This window comes from Ailuropoda melanoleuca, chromosome 4 (genome assembly GCF_002007445.2).
Source record: "Ailuropoda melanoleuca isolate Jingjing chromosome 4, ASM200744v2, whole genome shotgun sequence".
NCBI classification, from domain to species: Eukaryota; Metazoa; Chordata; class Mammalia; order Carnivora; family Ursidae; genus Ailuropoda; species Ailuropoda melanoleuca.
In genome coordinates, this window is record NC_048221.1 from 78,756,272 (window position 1) to 78,783,549 (window position 27,278).

Sequence of the window (27,278 nt, forward strand, 5' to 3'; positions counted from 1 at the left end):
TTTATACATTTCAAAGAAACTCCAAGTTTGACTGAGGAGCGTATTAATTACATTTGGTAGTACTTACTCATTTCATAGGGATTGATGGTCAGCTTTTTGTGGGCTCTTTTGAGCTGCTTAAGAATACCAGCCACAGCAGAGATTGCCATCTAGAAGAGAAACAGGTAAAGTGCCTGTGTCAACATTTTTAAATTCTTGAATGGTTGGCTGCCTGCCTTGAGTGAAGCGGAAGCTGGATTCTGCTTCTTTCAAAAGCAGATTAACTACCTCACCTGCTGGCCTTTGGCGGCACAGCCACGTGACTGCTAAATCTGACTTGAAATGAGTCACTTCAAGTTCTTACTTTCATCCAAGCTAGTCTGCCTAGAAGACTTCAATCCTTTCTTTGTTAAGCCAGTATCTGCTCATTCTTCACATCTTAGCCTAGAAATTTCTTCTGGAAGGTCTTTTTCTCTAAAGCACCAGGCTAGGTCAGCCCCACCTTGCATTCCACCTCTAATACTTTGTGAATAAAACCAAAAAGTTGTATCCTCAGATACCTTTTCCTTCCTATAACACTTCATACCTGTCATTAAGTTTTCAAAGTCAGGATTTCCCATGAATCTATAAACTTGTTCCCTGCTGCATCCCCAGTGTTGAAATGCACAGTGCACCTGAACATGGCCTCATGTATTCGTTGGATGAATTATTATCATCTCTGAACCAACAGTGATAGATTTCAAATCAATACACTTCAAGGCATTTATTAAGTACATCTTGTGAAGACTTTAAAGGCTTCGGGGGAGGTAAAAATTCTCAAACTCAAGATGTAACTACAATAAAGTATCTACCTTTCGAACTACAATTGCATCATGGTTGAGATTCTCAACAAAAAAACGTATGGCACGAAGAGGTAACACTCGGTCATCTCTCAGAAGTAGAGACAGAAGCCCAATGCCTATATGTTCAAATTTCCAAGGCCTAAAAAGGGAAGGAAAAAGAAAGAATCACAAAACATATCACTCATAAAACCACTTTTATTTTATTTATTTTTTATTTATTTTTTAAGATTTTATTTATTTATTCGACAGAGATAGAAGAGCCAGCGCGAGAGGGAACACAAGCAGGGGGAGTGGGAGAGGAAGAAGCAGGCTCATAGCAGAGGAGCCTGATGTGGGGCTCGATCCCAGAACTCCGGGATCACGCCCTGAGCCAAAGGCAGACGCTTAACCGCTGTGCCACCCAGGCGCCCCCATAAAACCACTTTTAGAAGAAAACTGTATTCAAAACATTGTAAGTTTCCTAAGAATTAATATAGGTTTACTGATGAGCACCACTCCTACCATTAGCCCCAAAGTTTACCACCTCTTATTCTTCTAAATTCATGAAACAGACATTAATTTTTTGTGAGACAGCCATTCATGGCTTTCAGGATAGAAACTTCCTGTATAGTATTTAAGGTAAAGGCTTTGAGAATTAAAAACAAAATTGCACTTACAGATTTCTCTGCTCCACACCATCTAACAAAGTGTTTACTAAATTTTCATAGTTCCTTAAAACAAAAACAAAAACACTTTAAGTGAGGTATTGTTTTAATACAGTAGTAAGATGAACACCAAATAATGTAACACAAACTCAAAATCTAGCCAAATTCAGCCCCTTCTTACGTGTCATCACACCAGACTACAAAAGGCCTGGTGAGAACCAAGCCAGAGTGAAAGCAGATGGGTGGAGAGAAACTGTGGGGAAAAGAACACGAAAGGCAAAGAGAAAACAAAAACAAGTCCTAGGAACACTGAGCACCTCAACTGTCCCCAAGCAGATATTCAAAAATAAATCTGTGAGTAGTAATCAATTAGTTAGAAGTGGTCTACCTATATGGCACTCCAGGTATACGTGAGGGAGGGTATAATGTAATAGTTCATTACTTCTACAGACATGTTAGGAAAAAAAATAATACACATATTCATAAGGCAAAGACAGAATCAAGCTAGGAAGGCTCCTGCTTGAGCGTTATCACTGAAGCACTGAATTGCTTCGGTTCCAAAAACCTAAAACCAGTCTTTTTTAAAAAATGATTTTATTTATTTATTTGAGATAGCGAGCACGAGTAGGGGTTAAGGGCAGAGGGAAAAGGAGAGGCAGACCACCCGCTGAGCAGGGAGCCCGCTGCTGGGCTTGATCCCAGGACCCTAGATCATGACCTGAGCCAAAGGCTGATGCTTAACCAACTGAGTCAGTCACCCAGGTGCCCCTAAAACCAGTTTTTTAGAGATAGTTTTAAGATGGTGTATTCCACCTCTATAGCTGAAAGTGACAATCCAGGACCTTCACAATAATGACCTCCTAACATTTTGTATTTTTTCAGAATCAATGTATGAAATTTCACGAGGTGTTTAGGGCGAATTTGTATCTCAGAGATATTCAAAACCTGCTACCCATAACGCTATTTATCTTGAGAAGTAGGTGTTCAAATTACCTTAGGGCATCAGCATTCTTTTCTTGTTGGCGCTTAAGTCCTTCTTTAATCTCTTCTGAACTAAGCATTGTCTGGTTGGAGGAGGGGTTTTTTGATTGTTGAAGTAATTCTGCTATTTCAACACAGGACTTTGGAATCTTATAAAAAAGAAAATCGAGGGCACAAAATGAAGTACTGACACATGTCAGAACACGGAGGAATCTTGGAAACGTTATGCTGTGTGAGAGGAGCCAGATAAAAACACCACCTATTGCGTGATTCCATTTATATGAAATGTCCATAATAGGCAAATTCACAGATAAGGAAAATAGATTCGTGATCTCCAGGGGCTAGGGATGCTGGGGGAATGGGAGTCACTGTTCCTGGGTACAGGCTTTCCTTTTTAGCGATGAAAAAGTCTAAAATTAGAGTACCAACGGGTGCAAAGCCCAGGGAATATGCTACTGTGAGTATACAATATACTACTGTGTTATGTAAGGGTGAAATTTTTGTCACATGAATTAAGTACTAATTTTAAAAAGCTTTAATTAAAAAAAATTTTAAAAACCTTTTTTAAGTATCTCTACACCCAACATGGGGCTCAAACTCACAACCTCAAGATCAAGAGTCACGTGCTCTTCCAACTGAGCCAGCCAGGTCCCCCCACAAAAAAAAACTTCAGAGAAAAAAAAAAGAAAAAGATTTATATATATATTTGTGAGAGAGAATACGAGCCGGGGGAGGGGGTGAGGGGGGTGGTGGCGGTGGTGCAGAGGGAGAGGGAGAAGCAGACTCCCCACTGAGCAGGGAGCCCAGTGCGGGGCATGATCTCAGGACCACCACATGAGCCAAAGGCAGACACTTGACTGACTGTGCCACCCAGGTGCCCCCAAAAAACCTTTTTCATTTTATTTTATTATTTTAAGTTTTATTTATTTATTTGTGAGAGAGAGAGAGAGAGAGAGAGAGAACACGCGGACCGGCAGGGAGAGGGAGAAGCAAGGCCCCCTGCTGAGCAAGGAGCCTGATGCAGGGCTTGATCCCAGGACCCGGGACCATGACCTGAGCCAGTCAGATGCTTAACAGACTGAGCCACCCAGGCATACCCCCGCCCCCCCCCGAACACCTTTTTTAAAGAAACCATAATCTGGGGTACCTGGCTGGCTCAGTCAGAAGAGCACATGACTCTTGATCTTGGGGTTATGAGTTCGAGCCCTACCCTGGGTGTAGAGATTACTTAAAAATCTTAAAAAAAAAAAAACAAAACCTTATCTAATGACAGTTGGAAATAGCAAGACTATTTTATAGATAAGGAATAGGTCTGGAGCAGTGGTTTTGAAAAAGGATGGATGTCGAACACCATTGCCTTAGAAAAGAGGGCAACCCACTCACACCCACACCACTTTCGTCCATCCTCAGTTACAGTGGGTGTGTACGTCCCCATCTCCTCCGTCTCAGCAGACGAACACCACTGATATGGGTGTTCTTCACTTTCTCATTTATCAAATCATCTAATTCTAATTTTCATCTCTATAAATTATGAACCTTATGGTCAAGCTTTTGTGACTTCAGCGTAAGAGTGACCTCCTAAGATATAATCAACTCTTCAAAAAATGAGGCCATGGATAGATACACAGACAATCATGGTAAATGCAAAAGCATAATAACCCTTTGTTGCCTCTTGGCAGAAAACAGCCAAGCTCTCTTATGGCCCTGCTCCAAATTCATGGTGATTACTAAAGTACAAACAGAAATCCAGTACTAATTTCAACTAAAATTTGAATTGAAAAAAAAAATGGTTTTGCTCACTGAGAAATCCAAGCCAATTGTTTCATATTGCCGATGAATCTTTTCTGCAAGATCATCAAACAGTCTCACTATTGATGGCTTTTCCAGGGACATTGCTTTGCTAAGTCCAGAAGAAACAATTGCTGGCCAAGTCTGTACAATACAGTCCCAATCATGAAGGTTTGCCAAACACACACCACTGTGATTTCCAAGGAGACAATACAAGGCACCCTGCAGGGAAAAATAATTAATACAGGGAATAAGAGGCACTGTTTAGTTGCAGCCAATTCACTTACATCTTTTTAAATGTACTAAACACTGATTCTTTAAGTACCTGATACTGGTTAGTAAAATAGGCTCACACATTTAACATGTTACTTTCAGAAACCCGAATTCAACATTTAAGTGTCATCCAGTAATATTTTCCCTAAATCATCTAATACAGGAGTAGCTCAAAGAACAGCTATGATTAAGATAACACAGAAATTTAAGGCTGTTGTTTTTAAGGATATAGTTTCCATTTCAATTCTCTTCTACTACAATTATATCACAAAGCTATAAACATTTGCCACTCAGCATTTTAGGGGCATGTTCGGGATAATTTCTAAAATCTGACTATTTTAATATTGAAACTAGATTACTTAATTATACTGTATGCTTTTTACTCATAAAGGCTCAATTAACCAGAATGATACCTCATTTTAATGAAAAGAGTTTTATGTTATTTTCTAAACATTCACCCTAACTCAATTCTTTTTTTTTTTAAAGATTTTATTTATTTATTTGAGAGAGAGAGTGAGAGAGAGCATGAGGGTGGGGTGAGGGGCAGAGGGAGAAGCAGACTCCTGCGCTGAGCAAGGAGCCTGATGTGGGGCTCAACCGGGACTTCGGGATCATGACCTGAGTCGAAGGCAGATGCCCAACCAACTGAGCCACCCAGGCGCTCCACCCTACCTCAATTCTTACCCTCTATGCGCTCTACTCCTCTTTACAGGTTCTCATAAGGTCACTGAACTTTGATTTTATTGACCTAACAGACGTTTTTCAATTTTGATCTTACTTGACCAATCTGTGTCCATTTTAAACCACTCCCAACATGGTCAACAACATACCACCCTAAGAGTCAGACATTCCACAGCACTCTTGAATTATACATCTACACTGGAGGTCAGCAAATTTTTTTCTATAAAGGGTCCAGAAGCAAATATTTGGCCATATGGTGTCTGTTGCAACTACTGATCAATGCTCTTGTAGCATGAAAGCAGCCATAGACAAAATACATAAAGGAAGGGACGTGGCTGTGTTCCGATCCCTTTCCTTACTAAAGTAAGAAACTGAGCCCAAGTTTGTTGACCTGTCTTACAAGTCAACTTCAAGAACATGTTTAGTTGTCATCTTAATTCTCTCCAGAAAGCAAATGTTATTACTAAGTCTCCCTTCTCTCCGGGAAAGAGCTCTCCTTGGCTTCTGTAACTCCTTTATCTGGTATCTTTCCGATCTTTCCCTTCTTGGTTACTTCTTCTTCACGGGGTCCTAATGGACTTTTCTGAACACTTGCCTCCCTGGTCCTCTTTCTCTTCTCACTCTCCTCCTATGCTCTCTTACCCCTGCCCAAAGATTTCAGTTATCATCAACACACATTGAAATGATGTGTTGTGGTGAAATGGTATCTAAATACCTACTTAACATTGCCTCTTACTTTATAGGAAATACTTCAAATATAACTTGTCTAAACAAAGTAATTTTCTCTCCCTCTCTGATGTACCCAATAACCAGCTGTACAATCCAGAACCTTAATAATTTTGATACCTCCCCTTTTTTCAGTCCCTTCACATTCAACCACCAAATCTTATCAATTCTCCCTCCTAAATCACTTTCAACCTACTTCTATCTGATAGCATAAGCATTATGTTTCACCTATACTCTCCTGCACCCCTGTGAGATACACTGTTTTTCTTATCTTCCGTCATTTCCTTCCTTCTCTGCTACTCATACAAGCTCTCACTCAGTTACTCAGACTTATTATATTTTTTCCTGTGAGAGGCCTTCCAACGTGCTGTTCACATTACTCTAAACCTTCTGGTCTTTCACGCCCCTCTCCTACAGGCCAGCTAAGCTCTCCATCCACTGGTGCTCAACTCCTGCAGCCTACATTTTCTCCATCGTAACACCAGTCATAAACATGGGTAAGAGTATATAATTAGGGAGAGAAAAAAAAGACTATATTTAAAGCTGTAGGGTACTGATGTCTTCAATTTATTTTGAAATACGAAATAAAATAAGATGTAGATAAATATAAGCAAATGTATTTATATGTGCAAATATAGCAAAATAGTGAATACAGAATCTGAGTGGTGGAGATGTGGATGTTTATGGTAAAATTCTTTCAACTTTCTGTACATCTGAAAATTTTCATAATAAAAACAAAACAAAACACAAAGAACTCTGTACCTTGAACTGCTGTTGTGTGACATCTTGTCTATCAGGCCGTAAGAACTCCAAAACCAGGGGAATGATATCTCTGCAACAGAAGTTATATGCGCCCAAGGCAGCAAAAAATGTTTGCTGAGCCTTGTTTCTGACCTGAAGAAAGTATTATTAACAAGGGACTTTTATTATATAGTAGACAAACTACAAAAAGTTTCTAAATAAATTGCTAAGAACAAAATGATAATTTAAATATTGTTGTAACAGAAAAAAGTATCAAAGTACATACCTTAACAAAAACAAGTAAATGATTATCTTTTTACCAAAAGGAAAGCACATTACCACCAACCACATCCATGGTTTAGGTGCGGTTCAGAATTTTTTTAAAAAAGATTTATTTATTTTATTTATTCATTCATTCATTCATTCATTCATTCATTTATTTTGACACAGAAACAGCCAGCCAGCGAGAGAGGGAACACAAGCAGGGGGAGTGGGAGAGGAAGAAGCAGGCTCCTAGCTGAGAAGCCTGATGTGGGGCTCGATCCCAGAACACTGGGATCATGCCCTGAGCCGAAGGCAGACGCTTAACGACTGCGCCAGCCAGGCGCCCTGGTTCAAATATTTTTGATAAAGGAAAGACTGAATAGAACTGACATGCATTTGTCCTACAACACAATCAGCAGACTAAACTTTCTTTTTGGAGTTACTTTTGATGAGTAGAGTTCGATTTTCTATTGTATTTACAAATAAAATCAAAGACTTTCTAAAACACAGAACAACTTCACCTTTTCAATGCAAACCGTAGGTAGAGCCCGTACGTTATGAACCCAACAAAAGATTAGTTATAAAATTATAACCCATGAACTAAACTGTAATGAATAACCAATTATAGTAAAAGTAACAAACTGTACGTATTTCAAACTCTTTAGGTGAAATCTTTGAGTTAGAGACTAGTGTCCTAACTTATACTATTTTCTAAAGACAAAAGAATCAGCTACTCATGAATTTTGCTTTTCCAGTTCTCTGTGCTTCGAGATCATCTCTTGGTCCTATGCCACCTTAAAGGATGGACCCCACTGATTCATATGGTAGCAGGTTGCTGGAACCCAGGCATAGCATCTAGGAGGAATTATTGGCCCTCACTACTGGCATTCAGCATGCGACTTCAGTGGCAGCAACATTACACTAGTGCTATCTATCAACTCTGTATTTAAAAAAAAATTTGAGAAGCAATAACAAACAGTAAAAATAACTTTTTAAAAGACTACTAAAAAATTAGCTTGAAAATATTTGCAGTCTGAAAGGTGGTTCCTATGCCAATAAATTATTATTATTGTAAGCAGGCTCCACGCAGGGCTTAAACTCACCACCCCGAGATAAAGACCTGAGGTGAAATCAAGAGTCGGATGTTCAACCAAATGAACCACCCAGGCGCCCCACCAATAAATTATTTAAACTTCCTTGTATTTGAAATGGAGCTATTTAGATTGCATTGTAATAAAAAAGGAAAGTGGGGCAGGGGAGGCAAGCAAAGGGGACGAGCCTTACCTGACTGTATGAACTTGTAGATAAACGGAGAAGATCTCGAATCATATCCTGATGTATCCTTTTGTATTCACAACCCTCAACAGTCAGTGTCCGTAGCTACGAAAAGAAAACAATGTAAAATGAAATACCCAAGTTTTCACTAAAAAGTTCATTTAATTATGAACTAACACAAATATTTACATGTTTATCTGGAAAACTGTCATTTAAAAAAGTCATCATGATTTTAAAGAGATTTACCTCATGCTGCAACATTACTCTGTCAATCAACAGTGCTCTGATATGTTGTTTTTTCCCATGGAGCTAAAAAACAAAGAGGAAGACACTTCAACATTCCCCAATTGACTGCACCCATGGTTTCCCCCAAATTCCCTACTGAAAAATTAGTTCAGTAAAGGTTCACGCTGGGCTGGTAGGTACTGGAGGTATTTCATTTATTCTAAAGTGATCAGGCTTACATTAAAAGATAGTATTTCAATTAACTTTATGACTAATAGTAGACATATCCTCTCTAAATAGCTCATCCAACACCCTGTTTTTCTCTGGTAGTTTATTAATGAATCTATGCATGGGAGAGGTACTAAGCTGGTCCTTATTCAGTCAAATACTGAAAGTACAAAAGGAGACTACTAAGAAAATTGCTTGACTCTGTTACATTTATAAATAGCCTTTCCAGGGAACTGTGTATGTTTACTAGAAATATAGTATCTTTTACTTTTCTAAAAATTATCTTTTATGCTCTCCCCTACCACCCCATCTTCTACCGGTCACTAAAGGCAGATACCTGGAACTCAGAGACTGCTCCTCTTTCACACCTTATCTCACTGAAGCCATCAAGTGTCTACAAATTCTTCTTTTTCAAAACACCCTATTTCCATCCCAATGCCAGTGACCTGATTCAGGCTGTGTTTTTCCAGCTGGGCTACTGTAATAGTTTAACTACCCTCCCTGCTTCCAGTCTCAATCTCCGACTGCTGTTTTCTTCCACAGTGGTGACAGAGCTTTTCAAAAGTCATTGAATTAAAGACGGATCTTTCCAATATTCAAATCAGATCTACTTCAGAACTTTTGATGACTCCTCCATGCTGAATATAAAACTGAAGCACTTTCTGGGGATAAAATTTTAAACAACCTGGGAGTGCCTGGCTGGCTCAGTCGGAAAGGCATGCAACTCTTGATCTCGGGGTCGTTGAGTTCCAGCCCCACACTGGGGGCAGAGATTACTTAAATAAATAAATAAACTTAAAAAAACAAAACCCAAAAAACAAACTATAAATGACCTAGTTGCCTCCTGCAATTCCTGCCCTATAGCCACTGTTCCCTAACGCATGCCATGTTTGTATGTCTCCCTGCCCTTTTACATGCCATTCCCTCAAAGATACGTAGTGACCCTTGCCTAAACAATAAACTCCTGCAACCTTTTTAGACTCCCAGAAAAGTCTCCTACGGAACACTGCTATCAGCATCAAACGGCTGGCTCAAGTATTCTTTCTTCCATGCTCCTGAGACGCTTGTACTGACTTCTCCTAGACACAAAGAGATATTTTTCTAAGATCTCCATAAAGTGAGATGCTTTAAATCCATGCCTATGGACAATACCTCCTACTTTTTATTCCCTCAAGTTCTTACAAGGCAGCCTGCCACATTATCACACTCCAAATTCCCAATGAGAGTTCAGACACTCTCCTGGAAACTCACAGAGGAGTTTGTAGGAGGAAAACATTTTCCCAGGATTCTTTTGATTATACCATGATATCATATTTGAAAATCTATTTTTACTTACAGGGAAACTTCCTCTGTATGCTGAACAATCCCTAAATCAGGTGACTATGACAATATTATACAGATTTTAAAAAAATAATTCAGAGTTTTTAGGTGAAAATACTGACCCGGTTTTCCATTGATTTCTTTACTAGGTTAAAGCTTTTCCATCGGGAGTCAAATTCATGCTTGTGAGATCCTTGGAACTGCAAGAGGTCTCCAATAATCTGTGTCAAAGAATTTCAAATTTTGTATTTATAAGCCATCGTGTCAAAACTTGTCACATTAATAATCATGAAAGGATATTAAAGGATAATTGTACCTTTATGATAAGAAACAAAGACTTGGTATCATCTTCTGAATTGTTAAGTATGTGGTCTATAATAGAAGAAAAAGGATTTTGATTAAATATTTTGAATTACTACAGGAGTCCTGATATATCAGTTAAAAGAATCTATTAGATCAAGAAAAAAACACTGCCTGATATTCTCACTATTCAGAATTTAAATAAAGTTAAGTAAAAGCATATATGCTATAAAATTCCTAAATATTTATTAGTAAAAGTAAGTTAAATGCATATATGTACTTACTAAGAAGTTTCCTTATGACCCTAGCAATTGCTTCTCGGTGGTTCTCTCTGGATAGATCTATTTTTTAAAAAATGAGACAAGGCATCTTAGACATACTGAATGCTCCCCAGCTGCTGAAGCTTACTTGTATCAACAGTTCATGTCAAGAACAAATCATGTATCCAGGAAAAAAACCAAGTGGGTCTGTCTTTATCATAGTTGGTTTAGTGTCTAGGCATGATACAGAATAATTTTTAAAACCCTCACATTTACAAAGACCTGCTTATAAAACTTTCTTGGGCAGGCAAAGAGGAGGGAGGAAAAAAAAAAACTGCCAATATTTCAAAGTCTCTATTCACTAATTAGAGATCATAAGTGCACAGGATTCTTTAATTGGTTATGGGTGACCCAAAACAAACAAAAATTACACCTTAGCAATTAATGTATGCAATTAATTCTACTGTTAATCCAACAAATAAGGAAATGTGCTAAATCTCTATTAATGTTAGATTAATCTCTATTAATGTTAGATTCAGAAGATTAAATTAACACAATGTTTTACATATTTATATGAAATTTAATTCACTATGACAGAAAGACACAAAGATAGAATAAAGGTCATAATATTCCCACGTTCACATCCAGTATAATGTATCAGTTCTAAAACAATTCTAAACATAAATGAACATGAGGATATATGAAAATCTGCCTCTGCACACAGAAAGCATCCAAATATTTATTTACCTGGTCCAGTTTCTACCTTTTATTGGCTATTCTTTGCATACATAATATTCCAGTTTCTCCAGGAAAAGCAAAGATAGTTACTATGTTATTAACCAATACTCATTTTATATAAGAAAAAAACTAGGAAAATTCTAACTACATATTATTCCATTTTAACTCTTTTTAAAAGAATTTTACTTTAGTTAAATTCAATTACTTAACATATAGTGTATTATTTGTTTCAGAGGTAGAGTTCACTGATTCATCAGTTGCATATAATACCCAGCGCGCACTACATCATGTGCCCTTCCTTAATGCCCATCACCCAGTTACCCCATCCCCCCACCACCCACCTCCCTCCAGCAACCCTGTTTGTTTCCTATAGTTAAGAGTCTCTTATGATCGGGTGCCTGGGTGGCACATTGGTTAAGCGTCTGCCTTCGGCTCAGGGCGTGATCCCGGCGTTATGGGATCGAGCCCCACATCAGGCTCCTCCGCTATGAGCCTGCTTCTTCCTCTCCCACTCCCCCTGCTTGTGTTCCCTCTCTCGCTGGCTGTCTCTATCTCTGTCAAATAAATAAATAAAATATTTTAAAAAAGAGTCTCTTGTGGTTTGTCTCCCTTTCTGATGTCGTTTTATTTTACTTTTCCCTCCCCTCCCCATGACCCTCCGCTTTGTTTCTTAAATTCCACATGAGTGAAATCATACGATATTTCCTCTCTCGAGTCATTTCACTTAGCATAATACCCTCTAGTTCCATCCACATCGTTGCAAATGGCAAGATTTCATTTTTTTGTGGCTGAGTAATATTCCACTGTATATGTGTGTGTGTGTGTGTGTGTGTAACATCTTCCTTATCCCATTCATCTGTCAATGGACATCTGGGCTCTTTCCATAGTTTGGCTATTGTGGACACTGCTGCTATAAACACTGGGGTGCAGGTGTCCCCCTGGATCACTATGTTTGTATCTTTGGGGTAAATACCCAGCAGTACGATTGCTGGGTTGTAGGGCAGCTCTATTTTTAACTTTTTGAGGAACCTCCATACTGTTCTCCAGAGTGGCTGTATTAAGTTTTTTTAATTCCTTAAATTCAATTTAGTTAACATATACTATATTATTAGTTACCAGGGTAGAATTTAGTGATTCATCAGTTGCATATAACACCCAGTGTTATTATATCAAGTGCCCTCCTTAAGGCCCATCACCCAGTTACCCCTTCCCCCCACCCACTTCCACTCCAGCAACCCTCAGTTTGTTTCCTGGAGTTCACTGTCTCTTTTGATTTGCCTCCCCCTACATTTTCATCTTACTTTATTTTTCCTTCCCTTCCCCTATGTTCATCTGTTTTGTTTCTTAAATTCCACATTATGAGTGAAATCATATGGTATTTGTCTTTCTCTGACCATTTTTAACTCTTGTAGAATAACTGACAAAAACTGTCCATATAAGATGTACTCAGATTAGAATTTACATACCATATTCAAGTCCAGTATACAACTTTGTCTCTTCCAAGGACACCATACTTGGTACCCTGTATAAAAACAAGAGTGCTTGCATTTATTAATAATACCAATAAGAATGATTAAGGGGAAAAGTGTCATTGCTAGAATGCTAAAAACAAAGATGATGCTCTTTTAATAAACAGATTTCTCATTTTCAATACTTCAACTCTCTACTCTGTCCTTCTGAGGAGTAATGCTATCTGTTTCAGTAAGGACAGTATTATTCATCTTAAAGAAAATGCTAATTAAATTTAATACTTTATGGGGGAAATTCATCACCCAAACAAATGTAATGATAATATTCAATATTCAAGTGTAAAAGCCTAAATCTGATGATAAACTTTTATATACATTTATACAAAGAAATGTCGGCATTATAATGGTATAATAAAGGTTAAAACCGGACACCAAAAACTCAAGTCAAATTTTATTACAGAATAACAATAGACAAACTTCTTTAAATAATCATTACCCCTCCTCTTAAAACCACCCAAACTGATCTCTCCTAACACCTGCAGTTAAAATGCCATTACTTTCTTTTGAAGACGATCAGCTATAAAAACACTGCATTTCCTAATTAAAGATCTGCCACAAAGAATTATGTTAACAGAACCAGACCCAACTAAACTCATTAAACAATTAAAAGTCACTTTTAAGGTATGTAAAGACAGATTTTACTAGGGAATACGAACCTTTATATCTGAAATCTAAATTTTCTTCAATGAAAAATGTAATTTTCAACATTTCAAAATACAGTATCAATTCAACAACTTTTTATAAACAGAAAGATAATACTTTCTAAGAAGAAGAACACAGGCACAAATGCCAAGGAAACATGGGGTAAGCTTATCCAATACAAAATTAGTTATAAATAGAAATTTTATAGTGATTGATTACTCATCACTCATGAACTACACAGCACTTGTAATGAAGAAAAAACTATTTTTAAATCAACATACCCCCATCTATATTGTATTTTTTTAAGTTAGCAAGTTATCTCTATCTTAATATTTGGTAGTTATGAATTCTTTGATTTATCTAAATGGGTAATAATATTAAGATTACTAAACTGCCAATTATTTAACTACGTTCCTCACCATAATCTAGGACCTAGGATGGCAACGATACTGTCTCGTGTTTCAAACCAAGCCTACAGAGTATAAACAAAGAACGGTTATATTTAATAATATAAAATACTAATTTGCTTTTCAGAGACTTTGAAGTTCAAATTCAAATTCGTAAAATTTGGTTTTCATTCTATAAAGCTTCAGCCTTTGGCAACATCTTGCACCCTTGAGCATTCTGTAAAATTGTTTATGATTAAATAATACATATGTATCCAAAATCTAGTTAAAAATAAAATCAGATTCCTTTACAATGAACTTCAAGGAGTCCAACATCTCTACTGAAATTAGATTTCACCACCAAAGAGAAAAAGACTGTGTTCAAACAGTAACAAGCATAAAGAATAAGACCTTTACTCCACCCACTCATCCTTCCTTCCCTACTATAGCACAGGAAAATGCTTGCCATGAAGCTATCACGAGTTGATGTCTCCTCACTGCTGCTGTAAACATCAGTAGTTGTGTAAAGTTAAGAATACTATCGTACCGTATCCAGTCTCTACCTAGTACCAAATAATATTGAACCAAGCATGCATTTTAATTAGTCATAAAATTGTTCTTACAAACAACATAAAAAAGCAACCACTACAGAAAGCTCTTCTGAATTTTTACTGTGCGTGTGTGTCTGTGCATGTACTTGTGTGCACAGACACATAAAACCCTATTAAGTAAATAAGACTATCAGTTGGGAATTTGACAAGTTTTGCTTATATGCCTTTCTGACTCTAGTAATACCAGTATTATTAACACTGTAATCATATTTAAAAGCGAGTCTCATCTAAGAGACTTGATGCTTATTTTTAAAATTCATGTCGCTCTGTAATGTTCCCTTACCAGAAAATCTGAAGAAATATTAGCGCTGATTTACAAGTGTTTTAAAATATCTCAACCTATATGGGATTTTGAAGTATTAAGAAGTACATTTAGATAAACCTCCAGCTTAGGCTTCCTTTTGAAATGTGAATTAAAACACATCTTTCACTATCTTAAGTGCACAAAAGGCATCTGGTTAGACATCTATTTCAGCTTTATTTGTTTTATCCATCACAAAGTCCTTTTATGTTTATTTATCTAAGATTCAGTTTTAATAGATCCCTTCTTCTCTAACATATTAATTAAACTCTGATTGGACTGACAGGTTTTACACTAAATGTTTCTCACAGCAAGTGTAAATACATATTTATACTAAATATTTCCTCTGGGCTTTAGAAGAATAATTTTCTAAAAGAAATCTCTATCCAGTACCCAAGTAAGACTTTATGATTGTATCTTTTTGTGGCCACACTAAGTTTGTGTGTGCTGCCCTATATTTTGATACTTAAAACTGCGTCACTTTTAGTTATGCACAGAATCTTAAATGAACATATTTAAAGTGCCATCAACACTTACAGATGTAAGCTATAGTAGCAATACACAGAATTTAAATCAAATACCATCATTGCTCCACTACAAGTGAAATTCATTTTTCTCATTAAAACAGTAGTAATTTTACCTCAGGAACTAAATAAAATTCTAACAATTCCTATGCAACACACTTTAAATAATACCATTTATACAATAATAAAGTTAAATCAGCTTCAAAGCACTGGACAGCACCAGGCCACCTAATTTATAGCAAAAGGTGTTCAAAATTTATAACACCAAAAAAAAAAAAACCAAAAACACAAAAACCAAAAAAAACCACAAACCCCAAAAAAACCAAAAAAACCCCCAAAAAACCTACAAGTTTTTGACAGCTAATGCTATTTGTACCACTAGATGGCAATCTTCTCCAGATTTGATTAGAGCAGAACTATGAAAATAATCACTGGTGGGAGAAAGGATGATGAAAAAGGAAGAAATGACTAATAACATAAAAACAAAATATACAATGCAAATCCAATATGCAAACGAAGGCTATGTGAACTGTCATGAAACAAATGCAAACAATACTTCTTGTCTACAGCTGGAAGAACAGCCTACTCTTCCCAATAACCCCCCCACCCTGAGACAGCAAACATAAAAGGTTATAAAACCAAGCCACTAATACTAATAGATTTTGTTTTCCATTCAAGGTTACAAGTGTTTCACAAGAAACAATTGGCCTATTTCTGTGTTCTGTTATCCAATTCAATCCTAGGCATCAGTAATAGCTATAAACACAAATGAAAAGCTGGCTCTTACTCTACCATGTGAACAAAAGGTTGCTAGGTTTAAAATTAACTCTGAGCATAAGAACTATTTCCATGTCTGACACACAAGCTTTTAAAAAAATCAATGAAAACAGTCAGAAGGTGAAATAAGGAGAAAACAGGGTTACTCACCGTGGAGTAGTAACTGTTTCCTTTTCTGTGTGCAGCTCCCCCAGCAGAGCTGGGTAGTTTCCTGGAGGTGCCAAGAGAGGTTAGCTAGCCCTGCCCCTCATCGCAGAACAACACATCCTTTCACATATTAATGAAATGGTCTCAACTCTTAGACCTTAACTATGAAGTTTTCTTTGCCTGAGAAGTTAGTATAAGCTGAGATCCTAAGAATGATTTACCTAAGAATGGCTTAACAGATCTATCAGAGGAAAGGGGCACAAAGTAAAGAAGAAATATCGGAGATGAAAAATGATGACTCCTCTACCTTGAGTAACCCTGTTTTTACAGATGTTAGTTTTTTGCATCCTGTGATAGCTGGTTAGATCTAAAAGACTATAAAGAGTGGACTGCAAAAGGAGAAATTAATGACGATTTCAGGATTAAAGGCAAGTGTCCAAAATTCCTGTATGACCCTGCAAAGATATAATCCAACTTCCACATCTATAAAGGTAGAACTAGGAGTATAAACTATACCACACATATTTCTATTAAATCATTAACTAAAGGTTCCAACAGCAAAATAGAGAAGTTCCATTTTAAGATTAATTCAGCAACCTTGGTATCTGACCAAACTGCCAAAAATTCAAATTGTACTACAGAAATTTACACTTAATTACCCTCAAGGGACCCTATTTTACCCATCCTTTGAGACAGTAAAATTTATCATATATACAACAAGATATTTAGTAATCCTACATTGCCAAAGGCCAAAAAAGTACAATGAAGATACCATGAGGTACATCATTTACTTTCTACTTAAGACATTCAACTCACCAAAGTTTTTATATTTTGTCAGTCTCTAATACAATGCACAGAAAATTGGTTTGCACATTTAGTAGTCATTTATCTGAACAATGGGATTCTAAGACTATGCCATATATTCTATTAGGAACTAAATTAGATTTTTTTAATAGGAAAACTCAGAACTGAACCAAGTTTCCAGTTTCTCATTATTGTAATTTTCCAGAAGACAAATACTATTAATACATGTGCAAGGCAAATTTAATAATGAAAGATCTGACCAAAAAAATTAAGCAGCTAGAGTGTTTTTACCTAATTGAAATTTATACATAAGAAAAATTTAAGACTAATTTTAAAGAAAACTGAGTTGCTACGTGCTTCCAAAAACTGGTCTGGTATTTCAGAAAATACATAATGTCCCACAATACCACAGCCAAATTGTTTGTTATTAAAAAGAGTGACTTCCTCAGGTACCTTAGGCATTATTACACTAACTAATGAACTTGTCACAATTACATGCTTCCTTTTCTCTCCCACCTGGTATATTTTACTCTGTTTCTTATGGAGACCTGCTGCTAATAATCTTCAAGAATTATGCTACCCATATTCTTTCTTCACACTAGGATGTATGATTTATTATCACAGAACAATGGCACCATCAGTTAAAATTATTTGATTAGGTTTTTTTTTCAAGTTTTATTTATTTAAGTAATCTCTATATCCGCATGGGGCTCGAACTCATGATTCCGAGGATCAAGAGTCACGTGCTCCTCTAAGTCAGCCAGGCACCCGATTAGCTTTTTCAAATCAATTACCTTTAGAAATTTTAACAATTATAGACCTATATTAGAATAAGCATTTCTAAAATTTAAAAAGCTAACTTTATTTTATGATACTTTAGTAAGAACTAATTTGCTATCTGCAAAAAAAATTGAAATGTTATACAAAGAAATGTAAAAATAAGTTAAGATTTCAGATGAAGGCAATATCAGTTAGAAATTGGTTTTAAAGGAAAGGATTCTGGTAAGAATTATTTACAAGCCCAGGAAAGACTTTATAAATCGCCTCTTTGGCGATTCAAAGGCAAAGGGCTGTTCATTAATCTTTGATTCTACTTTCTATAATCATTATCCCTGCCTAGATGTAACTATATAAGAAGAGTCCTAAAAATGTGTATCATTCGATGATTAAAACAACTGAAGTTTTCGTTCTGTATTTTATTATGTATTATTAGATATACCAGAAAAATTTCATACTTTTAAAAAAGTTTTTAAAATATATGAACATTATATATTTATAGTAAATGTAATTCTGCATTATTACTTCATTATGTCATATTATATTAAATTTTCACTCTCAACGTGAAAATTCTGAAACACAAAACCTTTCACAGTCTAAATTATATTTCCTTCTCGACTTTTCTGGGAAAAACCTACGAAGCCTACTCAGGATCAATTTTAAAGCTTATAATGTCTAATAATATAGGCAAACAGTCTACCTATTTTTATTCCATGGCATTCATAAAATGTTTGTAACACGGTATTCTTTTCCTTATTAACAATGCATTTCATTATTTACAAACCTAATGGTTTTATCATAACGAAACGTAAGGAACTTCTGTCCTGATGCACTCTTACTTCAAAGTGATAAAGACCTTGCTTAACTCACTAGTGTAGTGCACATGGCATAAATATGTTCATACTGATATGAACCGCAACAGAAACCTCTCACCCTCCTGAGTGGACCCTTCAGTGGGGAGTCCTAAGGATCACTCAAAACTAAAAATCTTCTAATCATATATACAGAAGATACATGCTTTGGCTCTTATTGGATTAAATTACCATTTCTCAGTCAACATGTTCAAGCCGAACTAAATTTACTGAATGTTATGAATCTGTTATGTATGAAGTAGGTTTTCAGTATGCCAGAAGAGTTTAATTCTTACTATATTATATACACTGTTAAGATCACCAGGAAAATCAAAACCATTTCTGTCTCTCATTTTTAAATAATGTTTAAAATCAACCTCTCTTAATGAAGAACAATTTTGGTAAAATTGCCCCTAAATCAAACTATAATACTAATGAAAACCAAAAGCGCTTTCAAAAAACTCAGTAAATTCCTAGACAAACTTAAAACAGATTTCCTTACCTGAGATGACCCTACTTCTCCCTCTCAAATCTAACGAGCAATCTAAAGTTCAACGCCTAGAAACAGTTTTTAGAGTGAGTGGGAATCATGAGAAAGTATGACTCCAAACAATGATTATACAAAATATGGGAAAGACAAGAAGGCCACATTTTAAAACCACTCCTTGAAGTTTTTAAGATTTTTGTTGCAAATCAACAAACAATTCTTCCCTTTGTGTTTTTTGAGGAGGCAGGGGTTACTTACTCGTTTTTATGTGATTTTCATGAACTTGCTCAGCAATGAGATGATGATGTTGAGAGAAAATAATCTAAGGCAGTACACTGAAACTAGGACTGAAACTAGCATCTCACTACTAAATACCTGAGCTCACTCATGTTACATATTGCTGATTTCATTCAAGCTTAATTTTTTTCAACTTAAATGACTGCACTAACAACAGACTAAATCAAGGCATTCATTCAAAATTGTTAATAGTTTGAAAAGCATTTAAATTCATAAAAGCAACTTAGTACAACTTAAAAGCTCAAAGTAACGGTCAACAAATTTTTATGTAAAAAACATGGAGATTTTTCCTATAAAATCCCTAATGAACACTGATTTCTTTTTCTTTTTTTAAAAAAGCGCATTTATCTTAACTTAGAAACTAAAGGATGAACTTAGTATTGATATTTTTAAACTGATTAACATTCAAAATTATCCTAGCCTGGTACCACATGAAAGTCTGATTAAAGCCATAAAGTTTACAGACCTAAATTCTGCCTCAGGTATTTTTGGCCTAACAATGACAAAAAGGTTAAAGTGATACAGAAACAACACGAATAACAAAACCAGTGACTCATTATGCAACTAAGACTTAAAATATATGCCAAATGGCAAAACAGCAAAATATGTAAGTAATTATTTTTACTTACAAGTTAGTAACCGGCTCTCCTTTCAATGGAGGTAGGAGGTTTCCTGAGCCAATTAAACAATTGTGCACTATAGTCAGACTCTGTAGAACATCATCTCTGGAAAAGATAAAAGGCATTTTCATATTTTAGAAGACTTCAAATCCCTGTCTAACAAAAGGCCTTGGAGAATCTAGGGTGAAATACAAGAGCCTTAAGTGGGGATACACAAAATTAAGGCCAAGAAATGGCAAATGTCTTCAGTTTACCCACTTAAACATACAAGGTAATAAATATACTGGTAATACAATACAGACCTACTTACGATTAAACAGGCTCTAAATAATCAGAAATAACAGCAACTGATTGCCCTTTGGGAATCAATTCTGAACGTAATCACCTATGTACTCAAAGATCGCTACCACTAACAAAAAGGGAAAACAGTATCACTGAAGCTCTTCCAGCATACTCCATCTTTTGAAAATGGACTAGCTAAACATTTACTCCAAAAAGCAGTTCAGACACCATCAGTTGTACTTCTTTCCTCCTCCAAACCATTCCTACTGAATTTGCTTATTAAAATTTCCTGGTATTTCACACATAGTAATTTTCTTACTATTATTTTAGGAACTTCCAGAGATCTGTAAAAGTCTAATTATCGTTAACTATTTTTTGTTAAAGCCTCCGAGGAAAGAAAAAAAAATCTCATAGAGATAGTTCACTAAGTAACATTAATTCAATAATATGAATTACAAAAACCAACCAACCCCCCCAAATCTAATCTGAATCTAGAAAAACAAGCATTTCCAGATACTTCCCAAAAGATGCACAAGTGAAACTGCTAAGCAAAAGTCACAAAAAGCAGACTAGAAAAAAAATGAGTTTTTCTATTTAAAAGGTTTAAATATCGCAACAAAATTTGTTATACAATGCTATACTATTAAATGGTTTTCTAATTATATATATGGCAGACATAAACACACACTGAAAATTATACATCAGATATGCCATAGAGAAAGGGAAAGACAAAAAGATTTTTCTCAGTCTGCTACCACACAACACTAAGTGTTTTTGAAAGAAAACTAACCTAGACATTTCAAGTTCTCCATCACTATAGTGCTGGAGTTTGATGAGCTCAGGCTGAAGAAAAGAGTCCAAAAGATAGAAGGCAAAAGCCACTTCTTCTGAAGAAGGAACATGCCACTGGATGCCCAGATTCCACAAGTCCCCTGGTTTACCCCAGTCCTAGAAAAGAATAGCATTTATTCAGCAAGCTGAGAAATGGAAAAAAACAAAAACAAACTAACAAACAAAAACATGTACGTGTAACTTAAAAAGGTCTTCCAGGAAGGGGCACCTGGGTGGCTCAGTTCGTTGTACTCTCTCAGGGCTGTGAGATCAAGTCCCATGTCTGGCTCACACCGGGCATAGAGCCAGCTTAAGATTCTCTCTCTGCCCCTCCCCACCCTGTCTCCCTCTCTCTCTAAAAAACAGGCATTAAAAACTCATTACCCCTTCATTATCAGTCCAGAAAAAGGTTTCCCTCAAGAGCCACTCAAATATAAGTTTACTATAAGAGTAACAGTAACCTTATGTAAAGCTACTTGAGCTTCCCAATAAAATCATATGGAATATACAAGTTACGCAGAGCATACCAACCCACTTCATGTACAAACAGAAAAGAAAAAAACTAGGCTGCTTCTGTGCTATGTTACATTTTACAAGTTTAAAACATTCCAATAATTTTAATAATCTACTTTAAAAATTAAGAAGTGACAACTTCATACACAACACAAAAAAATCCCCACTCTGGATCCTTAGAAAAATAACCCAATATGTACTTGAATTCTTAATTACTGAAAATGCTTGCCTTGATAGGAAAGTATTCAGAAGGAGGTTTGTCAAAGCCCCCCGGCACACTGCAGTACTCTGTCGGGTAGATAAGTGTAGTAGAACGGAGGAGGTGATGCAAAAGGTTACAAGACAGAGTGTAACCCTGCTTACAGGTTAGATGCAGGGTTCTTTGGAGAATCTTTACAAGCTGCTCCCTATAAAGAAGCAACTTCTTCCCATCCACTCGAGTAATCTAAAAGAGGAAGAAAACAGTTGAAGACGTTTTGGTGAAAAGATTAAGAATCAATAATTAACATAGTGGACAATGTTTAGCTACTCAAGTAGCCTAAAATAATACATGTTTCTAAAAATGACTTTCATTCACTTTATAATTGTCATTTTAAGTATATTCTTACAATTCTTTTTAAAGATCAAAACACATTCTCTGAATTCAGACCCTCATGTGCCATGGTACCATCCTTTTCAAATAATCTCTCTCTTCAAAGAGAGAAAACTAAATTGGAATTCTCTGTTTGTTGGTGAACCAACTCATAAAGGAAAATGAAGTCTGAATGATAGCCAAATTTAGAATGGAGAGAGAGAGAAAGGAATTGCGAAATCTGATAAAATTTTCAATTAATGAGTTACTAATATCAGAATTAACCAGCAAAAAGTACACCACTGCACATGAAGCCATCAACAATTATCAGACTCCCCTGCAAGAAAATGCCATTATCTGGCTTTCTGTAGCTGTATTAAGAAAATCTAAAACTTGAGACTCTTCAGTATCAGGGCACCTGGTTGGCTCAGTCAGTAGAGCATGCGACTCCTAATCCTGGGGTCATGAGTTCAAGCCCCACTCTGGGTGTAGAGATTACTTAAATAAATAAATAAATCTTTGGGGTGCCTGGGTGGTTCAGTTGGTTAAAGGTCTGAACTCTTGATCTTAGCTCAGGTCTTGATCTCAGGGTTGTGAGTTCAAGCCCTTCACTGGGCTCCACGCTGGGCATGGAGCCTACTCAAAAACAAAAACAAAAACAAAAACAAAAACAAAACAAAACAAAAAAACAAACAAACAAACATAGGACACCTGGGTGGCTCAGTTGATTAAACGAGTGCCTCCAGTTCAGGTCATGATCTCGGGGTCTTGGAAGTGACCACGTCAGGCTCCCTGCTTCTCCCTCTGCCCCTCCCCCTGCTTGCGCTCTCCTATGCTCACTCTCAAATAAAATAATAAATAAAAATCTTAAAAAAAATAAATTCTAAAATCAAGTCATCATTTTCACAGTAATATTTCTTTATTACAAAGACTTACAATACCTCAGACAAAAGCTGAAGATTCCACAGCAACTCCTTATCTAGCTCTTCTTCATTTAATACGTCATCATCTAAAAATGGCAAAATAGTATCACGGAAAAAGAACTATGCATCCAACTAAATGCATCATTTTTAATATTGGTCTCCAGTATCTCTAAATGCTGAGAAGAGGTCTTACTCCTTTTTCATGAAGCTAAACTTACTCCAGGGGAGGTGAAAATTCAATTTTCAAGAAAATAAACACATCAAATCAGGACACCTGCCTCTCCACATCTCACAAATTGACTGATATTGTTTTATGGCAACCTCTACATGGTGCTTGCATGTATATTAACTTAATAAAGCAAAATTTCTTCGCTGTCACCTGGATGATACCTTAATTCGAGCAATCCCTGCCCCAAACCACAAAATTAAAATATTCCGTAGCTTATAGAACCTATTTTCATCAACAGAGTTCTAGAAACAAAGAAAATATTTTTTTACCTAAAATTATAAATACAGAATAAGAACCTTATGACTTACTCATTGTAAGCTGAGTTATAACACTGCAGCAGTGAGGAACAAATAACTTCAAAGACTCCTCTGGGCAGCACTGAAAACATATTTGTATAAGTAAGTTTTTTGGAAGGCCATGAATATTCAACAGTCACAAAGTATACCCTGACACTATTTTCAGAGGCGAATAAGGGTTGTAAGCTGCTACTGAAAGAACGACGTATTTTAAGTATAACAAGCATGTATAAAATAATTAACCATATAAACCTGTTGGCTATTGATTCATTAATTTATCAGTCCCAAAACCCCAAACTCACCTTTACAGCAGCACGGCACATGTCTGCCACCATGCGGCCTGCTACTCTTGTTTCAAATATATGCGAAACAGAAAAATTAAAAACCTTCTGAAGGGCCACCTGTTAAGATATGCAAGAAGTGAAAAGGTCTTATCAGCATTTTTAAGAAATTTAAACATCTTATGAAACATAAAAGAAAACAAGAGTCAGACTAAAACTAAAAATAACAAAGCAGGAAATTCTTAACCATCTGAATTTTATAAAGATCTGCTTATTAATGTTATATCAAGATCTACGAACAATCTTCGCTTAAGACCCTAATGTGCGTTTTAGGCACAAGATTTTATCTGCTATGGAAACATTAAACACAAAACTACAGCTGCTGGAAGCAAATGCAAACTATCCAATATAACAAAGGGAAGGTTTTGGATTATCTAATATTTAGACTTTGTCATTTTGACAGCTACAAACTAGAAACATTTATCTCTATTCTAAAAGACCTGAAGCAGTCTATTTTTACAATCATGCCACAGAATTTCAACTTAATTACTAAATGAAAGAAAGAGCTCTAGGCGTTTATAATTTTCAGGATCCTTAATCCACAACTCCTTTCAAAAGATTTTGGCTAAACGAGTGTTTACGTTCATTTCTTTACACTAACATACTCTCAGAAAATATTTCATGCAGCTGTAAAGCAGTTTAACTTTCAAACAGGATAAACATATTGAAGAGTCATAATCTCAGATGAAGGGAAAAGAAACAAAAATGAAAATAAAGTCTGGTCTTAAAGACCACACTATACAAAATAAGTGGCAACCAATACTTAGTAAGGGAATGTTTACAGTGTGTCTTATGAGGACGCACCAATTCCCATTCATTATAGCTTGTCAGATTTTTATAGTTAGGATTTAATTTCTACTATGTGATGGCATAAACAAATTCCAAAACTTTTCTCCCAAACAGTATTTAATTGATTAAAACAATACAGTTGATTCTTGTTGTATGTAGTATATTCTCTAAAGTTGCTGTGAGCACTGAATTAGCAAATACCGAATCACTCTTCCCTGGGAAAATACAAGATTAAGTTACTACAAGTCTCTGCTTACGTTTTCATCAACTGATAAAATTTTGTAATTTTGTTTTATCTGTATTTAATATATATTGTTGATTCATTAACACTAAACTAAGCCAACAGCACTATAACTCACGCCTGAATAAAGCTTATCTAAAACATGCTGTTTTCTGGGAGGTACATCACAATTCTCTTACGCTTGCAACACTAGACAGTACTGCAGAACTACTCCTGTGGGCCATTTTAAACATCAAAATCTCCAACAAAAAGCATACAATGCGGAAAACCTGGCACGAGGTAGACACAAGAGCGTGTTTACATCAGAGCTGAAACAAGAAGGCAGAGCATGGTACCTTATTCAACCTCAGCCAGGAACATACGCGACTCATATTTTTTGCCACATTTATACATCTGCACAAGAGTGCCGTGAGTACTGACTTGGGGATTATAAATAAATTTTAGCAAGCAGATGAATTTGCAAATATGAAATTAGCGAATATGAGAATCCACTGTTTATCTTTCTCAAAGTTAAGTATGAAAAAAAAGGATAAATGGCATAATACCTAAGTAACTTCAATTTTTAAAACACACACAAAAAAACCCTACAAGACTGGGATTTAATTTTTTGCAGCAATGCGACTCTTACCATAAATATTTCTTTGGAACATTGTGTGAGGATTGTACTAAATGTAGAAGACAGACCTAATTCGACCAAACTCTCCAAGTGAGTCATTTTCTCAGTTTCCGTCTCTTCTCTTGTTTGCTCCAATGTGCTACTTTCTATAAGTCCAAAACATCTAAATAATCCAAAGAAAGTATAAGTTTAGCAACTAAAAGCTAGTTTCATGTTTTCGATGATGATTACGTAAGTCTCCACCGTCATGCCTATTCAAATGATAGCTATTCAATTTGGGCATGGCTATCAACTGTCTTCTTTAACTTCAGGTGCTCAGTCCAGAGACAGTGGCTATGTACAGGTTGCATTGCAGAGAGATGAAGTTGTTGGGATAGGCCAGTTATCTCTCTGAATGTCTAATAAAGGGTCTGGGGTACAAACTCACCTGTCCATAAATTGTAAGACGAAATCCTCAAATTCAGCTGTGGCTGAACAAAGTTCTCGTTCCACCTATGACATTTCAATGTAGAGAAAAATTAAAAATAGTCCTTGATTTTTCTTGGAACTATTAAAACTCAATTACGGCTTACAAAATAGATTTAACACTGCATTATTATACTGAGTATGGTGAGAAATAGCACCATATCGTGTATCAATTTAGAATAACTCAATATACTACTCTACAGGAACCAAAGTAAAAAGTAATTAACATATTTTACAAGGGCCCAAAACAGAGGTCAAACAGCCATCTTTATCATCTACAGTTTTCAAGCTTCTGGTGTATATATACAGGATTCTCTCCAACTACTTGAACATCCAAATGACAATAGTCAAGTAGAAACATGCTTACAATAAAGAAAATAATTCTAAAAGAACCAGTCCGTAATGAAGAAAATTTCTGTTCATTGGAGGTCAAGCCCTTCCACAAATTTATTCCTAAACTCAAAAAAACCCCAGAAAAACCAAAACCAAACCAAACCAACCAACCAACAAAAAAAACCCCACCACTATCTCCGCTTAACAAAAAATTGAAAGTGACAAAATACTGAAATACACCTCTGGGTATCAGTTGTTTACAAAATAGCCTATTTTTGACCTACGTCCTTCGGTGGGTGCCCTGCTGGACTATCTTACCAATGACCTGGTCCTCCATTTACATCATTTTAGTCGCAAAAGAGTAATTTTAAACTACTAGTATTTAAACTATCAAATATTACTATGCGTTTACAGTAAGAGTTATAACTCAGTTAACCAATCCTTTTACAAGCAGAAAGCATCCTTACTTCTGTGAGGTCATTTCTTTCTTGGAGTACAGATGAACAATCTACTAAAGGCACCAGAGTGGAAAATGTTGCTATAAACTGGAATGTGATCTGCGGGAAGATGCAGAAAATTTAACAGTAACTGTTAACTATAGTTCAAAAATACAAGCATCCCATAAGCTACAATGAAGTACCCAAATAAATTATTTTGAGGGAAATCCCACAATAATCTTTCTGGAAATTTTTCACTTAGAACTGAACATTTTAAGGTTCCTCACAATTAAGCAGCTGTTACTTTAGTAATGAAGTTATACTAAATTTATTTTCATAGTTATTTATTAGGTTTAGGCACAACGTTCTCCAACTTTTTGTCAATGAAAAGTT

At 35.9% G+C, this 27,278-nt stretch overlaps 1 protein-coding gene across 5 annotated transcripts in view; it reads right to left on the minus strand.

The window, feature by feature from the left end:
- Positions 1-27,278, minus strand: part of PSME4 (proteasome activator subunit 4) — a 104,071-nt gene that overhangs the window by 27,078 nt on the left and 49,715 nt on the right. For 4 of the 5 annotated variants that reach the window (XM_019793010.2, XM_034659136.1, XM_034659135.1 and 1 more), the window contains 21 exons: positions 26,916-27,005; positions 26,078-26,142; positions 25,663-25,813; positions 23,966-24,064; positions 23,676-23,745; positions 23,157-23,224; positions 21,874-22,089; positions 21,091-21,248; positions 20,028-20,123; positions 12,732-12,787; positions 10,552-10,608; positions 10,284-10,339; positions 10,090-10,188; positions 8,441-8,503; positions 8,204-8,299; positions 6,677-6,808; positions 4,247-4,456; positions 2,459-2,595; positions 1,478-1,531; positions 831-960; positions 68-149 (listed from right to left, as the gene is read on the minus strand). In XM_019793010.2, the coding sequence (XP_019648569.2) occupies positions 68-149; positions 831-960; positions 1,478-1,531; positions 2,459-2,595; positions 4,247-4,456; positions 6,677-6,808; positions 8,204-8,299; positions 8,441-8,503; positions 10,090-10,188; positions 10,284-10,339; positions 10,552-10,608; positions 12,732-12,787; positions 20,028-20,123; positions 21,091-21,248; positions 21,874-22,089; positions 23,157-23,224; positions 23,676-23,745; positions 23,966-24,064; positions 25,663-25,813; positions 26,078-26,142; positions 26,916-27,005 (2,185 nt within the window). The remainder of the gene's footprint in view (positions 1-67; positions 150-830; positions 961-1,477; positions 1,532-2,458; positions 2,596-4,246; positions 4,457-6,676; positions 6,809-8,203; positions 8,300-8,440; positions 8,504-10,089; positions 10,189-10,283; positions 10,340-10,551; positions 10,609-12,731; positions 12,788-20,027; positions 20,124-21,090; positions 21,249-21,873; positions 22,090-23,156; positions 23,225-23,675; positions 23,746-23,965; positions 24,065-25,662; positions 25,814-26,077; positions 26,143-26,915; positions 27,006-27,278) is intronic. The other variant, XM_034659134.1, reaches the window with a different exon arrangement.